Source organism: Coturnix japonica, chromosome 2 (genome assembly GCF_054131305.1).
Source record: "Coturnix japonica strain WE chromosome 2, WE-NBRP24, whole genome shotgun sequence".
Taxonomy (NCBI): domain Eukaryota; kingdom Metazoa; phylum Chordata; class Aves; order Galliformes; family Phasianidae; genus Coturnix; species Coturnix japonica.
In genome coordinates, this window is record NC_140664.1 from 127890857 (window position 1) to 127894872 (window position 4016).

The 4016-nt window shown below is 62.9% G+C and overlaps 1 protein-coding gene across 1 annotated transcript; it reads right to left on the reverse strand.

Moving 5' to 3' along the window:
• Nucleotides 1-514: 514 nt before the first annotated feature.
• Nucleotides 515-3246, reverse strand: FZD8 (frizzled class receptor 8). Its single transcript, XM_015853316.3, has one exon. The coding sequence runs from the start codon at nt 3159-3161 to the stop codon at nt 1152-1154; it is 2010 nt and encodes a 669-aa protein (XP_015708802.3). The 5' UTR covers nt 3162-3246; the 3' UTR covers nt 515-1151.
• Nucleotides 3247-4016: the final 770 nt, after the last annotated feature.

Here is a 4016-nt window from a genome sequence, read left to right on the forward strand (position 1 = left end):
TACAAAAGTTAAGTATGAAAGGTTAAGATGTTAGTTTAATCTGTTAAGGAGAAAGATCTAACAAATTTCAAGTCGCTGTTCTGCTGTAGTATGTGATGAATTTAAAACACTAACCTTGTACACATAATTGTGCATCCCTGCAGAGGCAGGTGCTTACAAAAGAACAGACAACAGATACAAGAGGTGCGTGTCCCTATTCTTAAAATCACACCCATTCCACAAGGCTACTAAAGCCATATGCTTTGAAACAGGTTTGGTGTGAAGACGTTGCCATTGTTGAAAACTAGAGAATCGTGCTGAGGTACCCCCTGTTCTAGTAAGCACTTCTTTTAGAGTCACCTATTTTTCCTTAACACTGGGATATTCCACTCTCTTCATCACATAGCTGGCCATCTATTACTGAGGCAGAAGGGCTAGAGGAACTCCTCCTTCATCCCCCCTCACCAGTGAGAACCCACCACAGACACAGCTGCTGCAATAACAAGGGCAGGAGTAGGGGGAAAGCTTGAAGAAGTCATTTATCAAAAGTCATTTTATTGACAAAATAGAATACTCATATTTGCTCTTACAGGGGTAGCCTCTAAACTTTTTTACAAAAAAAATTTACAGACTGTATAGCTTTGGATATATACATATTTTACACATCTGTACAAGGTAACAAATAATTATATAAATACATCCTTTACTGTAGGAAACCCGTATTTATCTGGGGTGTATAATTAAGACATGTTTTGATTCAGTCTGTGTTATAAGGCATTTGCCTGGTCGTTGATAACCCAAAAAAACCTGTAGTTCCAGCAGACTCCAGCTTTGGGATGGGGGAGGAAGACCCTCCCTCCCACGAGCTGCTGTTAAGTCCAGAGTAAATCAGGAGCCGCTCTGCCTTGCCCTCTGCAAGACACGGGTGAGCCCCTGCCCTCCTCCGCCAGCAAAATAACATGCTGGCTCCTTGAAGTACATGCTCCCTGCATATGAATGGAGGGGAAGGAGGAGGGGGCTGGAGCCTGGGGCCTCTGCCAGCTGCATTGTTCTATACAAGCTGTGGCTAATAAGGACCATTAGTGGTTCATTAATGGCACCAAACAGTGAGGGGGCATTTCAGGCAGGCCAGTGTCCCTCATTCCCTAACCTATGGCCTCTTTTCCCCCTCCTCACACTTGAGACAGAGGCATCTGCTTGGGGTAGGAGACAGAGCTGGCAGTGCCAGACCTCCACGTCAGGCCGGTGCTGACATCGCTGTACAAGGAGCCACCTCCACCAGCCCCAAGTCCTCCAGCAGCAGCGATGGCGGCCTGCCCACCCGCTCCTGCTCCCGCACCCCCGGCCACAGCGGCACCTTTGCTGGCCCAGCAGCAGCGGGTGCAGAGGGCCCTCCAGGACTCGAGGGTCTTGCCAGACCAGACCCAGACGCCGGAGGTGATGCCCACCACCAGGCACATGAAGTACTTGAGCATGAAGACGGCGTAGTCAGGGCGGCGGGCCTGGTCGGGCTGTTGGTCGCGCAGACAGGGGCAGTTGTGCGTGGCCTCCCAGCGGGGCCGGTTGTGCTGCTCGTAAAAGAGACAGGCGACCACGCTGGCGGCCGGGACGGTGTAAAGCACGGTGAAGAGACCCAGGCGTATCATCAGCTTCTCCAGCTTGTGGGTCTTGGTGGGGCCGCCCTGCTGTTTGATGACGCTGCGGATGCGGAAGAGCGAGACGAAGCCAGCAAGCAAGAACATGGAGCCGATGGCCAGGTAGATGAGCAGAGGCGCCAGCACGAAGCCCCGCAGGTTCTCAAGGCTCTGGTTGCCCACGTAGCAGATGCCGGCCACCGGGTCCCCGTCCACGGAGCTGAGAGCCAGCACGGCGATGGACTTGACGCTGGGGAGCAACCAGGCGGCCAGGTGGAAGTACTGCGCGTAGCCGGCGATGGCCTCGTTACCCCACTTCATACCGGCGGCCAAGAACCAGGTAAGGGAGAGGATGACCCACCAGATAGAGCTGGCCATGCCGAAGAAATAGACGAGCAGGAAGACCACGGTGCACAGCGCCGGCCCCGTGCTCTCGTACCGCACGTGTTCGGCCACCGCCAGCTCGGGCTGCAGCTCGGCCGCGCCGCCCGCCGCCCCGCGTCCCCCCGCAGCCGCCCCCGCCGCCGCCGCTCCGCCGCCCGCCCCCGCCGCTCCGGGCCCCGCACCGCCCGCCCCCGCTCCGCCGCTGCAAGCCACCTTCTCGTGGCCGGCAACCAGGCGCACCAGGTAACCCAGCGACACGAAGAGGTAACAGGCGGCCAGGAAGATGATGGGCCGCTCGGGATACTTGAAGCGCTCCATGTCGATGAGGAAGGTGGAAACGGTGGCGAAGGTGGAGAGGAAGCAGAGCACGGACCACAGGCCGATCCAGAAGGCGGTGAAGGCGCGCTCGTCGGGGCTGAAGTAGGGGTTGTGGCACGGCAGCGCGCAGTTGGCGATCTGCCCCGTCTTCACTCGGTTGTACAGCGGGTGCCTCTCGCTGGACACCGACACCATGGGCGCCCGGCACTGGCAGCCCGGCTCGCAGGGCGGCGGCGGCCGCGGAGCCTCGGCCGGGGGAGCGGCGGCGGCGGGAGGGGGCGCCCTGGCGGGGCCGCCGGGCCGGGAGCCGCGGAGGGGGGGCTTGGCGGGCGGCGGCGCTGCCGTGGTGAGGTCGGTGCGGTTGTAGTCCATGCACAGCGTGTCGGGGCTGCCCTGCTCCGGCAGCCGGTCGCAGCGCATCCTGTCGGGCCAGGCGAAGCCGTACTGGCGCATGAGCGGCGCGCAGCCCGCCTTGGCCCGCTCGCAGACGCTGCGGCAGGGAGGCAGCGGCTTCTTGTAGTCCTCCAGGCAGATGGGGGTGTACATGCTGCACAGGAAGAAGCGCAGGTCGCTGGAGCACTGGATCTCCACCAGAGGCCAGAACTGGTGCACCTCCAGCCCGGCCTCGTCTTGCGTGTCGTGGTTGAACTGGTTGGGCATGTAGGTGTAGTTATAGCCGATGCCCTTGCAGAGCGGCACGGTGATCTCCTGGCACGACAGCTCTTTAGCCGACGACGAAGACGACGACGACGAGGCGGCGGCCGAGGCGGCGGCACAGCTGGCGCGTTGCAGCAGGGCCACGGCGGCGAGCAGCGGGGTGACGGCCAACAGGTAGCTCCACTCCATGCTGCGCTGCGGGCGGCGGCGGGCCCGGCCGCCTCCCCTCCTCCCGTCCCGCTCCGCTGCCCCGGCAGGTGAGGGGGCGGCCCCGCGGGCGCTGTGCCCGGCGGAAGGAGGAGGGGGGGGAGGTGGGCTCCGCTCAGGGGAGGCCGCTCAGCCGGCCTCGCATGTCTCCGGACAGCACGAAGCTTCTCGCGGCCGCCAAGTTTCGCTCCCGGTCCCCGCCCGGCGCGGTCAATATGGCCGAGGCGGCCCCGGGACCAGGCGCTGAGTCCCGCGACGCCGCGCTCCCGGGCAGCGGTAGAGCCGGTGCAGCGACGGCCGGAGCGGCTCGTCCCGCCGGCCGCACTCACGCCGCGCTCCGCCGGCAGCCGGGCCGGGTCCCGGTTCGCTCCGCTCCGGTTCCAGCCGCGGACACACCGGCCGCGATCGCGCCACCTGAGCCGCGGGGTTGAGTGCGGCGGAGCCTCCGCGCAACTTCTCGTTCCTCGGCCCCGGCAGCGCCAGTCCGGCCGCCGCGCTCTCATGAATATTTATAGCGAGCGCCTCCGGGCCCCGCCCTCATCGCCCCGGCTGCCAATCGCTCCGGTCTGGGCGGTGAGAGCGGAGCCGACCCCGGCCCGCCTTAAGGTGGAGCGGCCGGTGGGTGCCGGTGCTGCGTGCCCTGCTCGGCCCTTGGGAAGGTTGTGCTTTTTGCGGGTGTCTGCTCTGAGTGGCAAAGCGCGGTTCTTGGCCGTGAGCTGCTTCTGCTGCGTGTGATCCCGGTGGAGCCGGGGATCGGCAGCTCGGGGCTGTGATGCGACGGCCGCTCTCAGCCCTCCTGGCCTTTGCACGTGCCTGGGGCCGGACTCAGCGCCCACG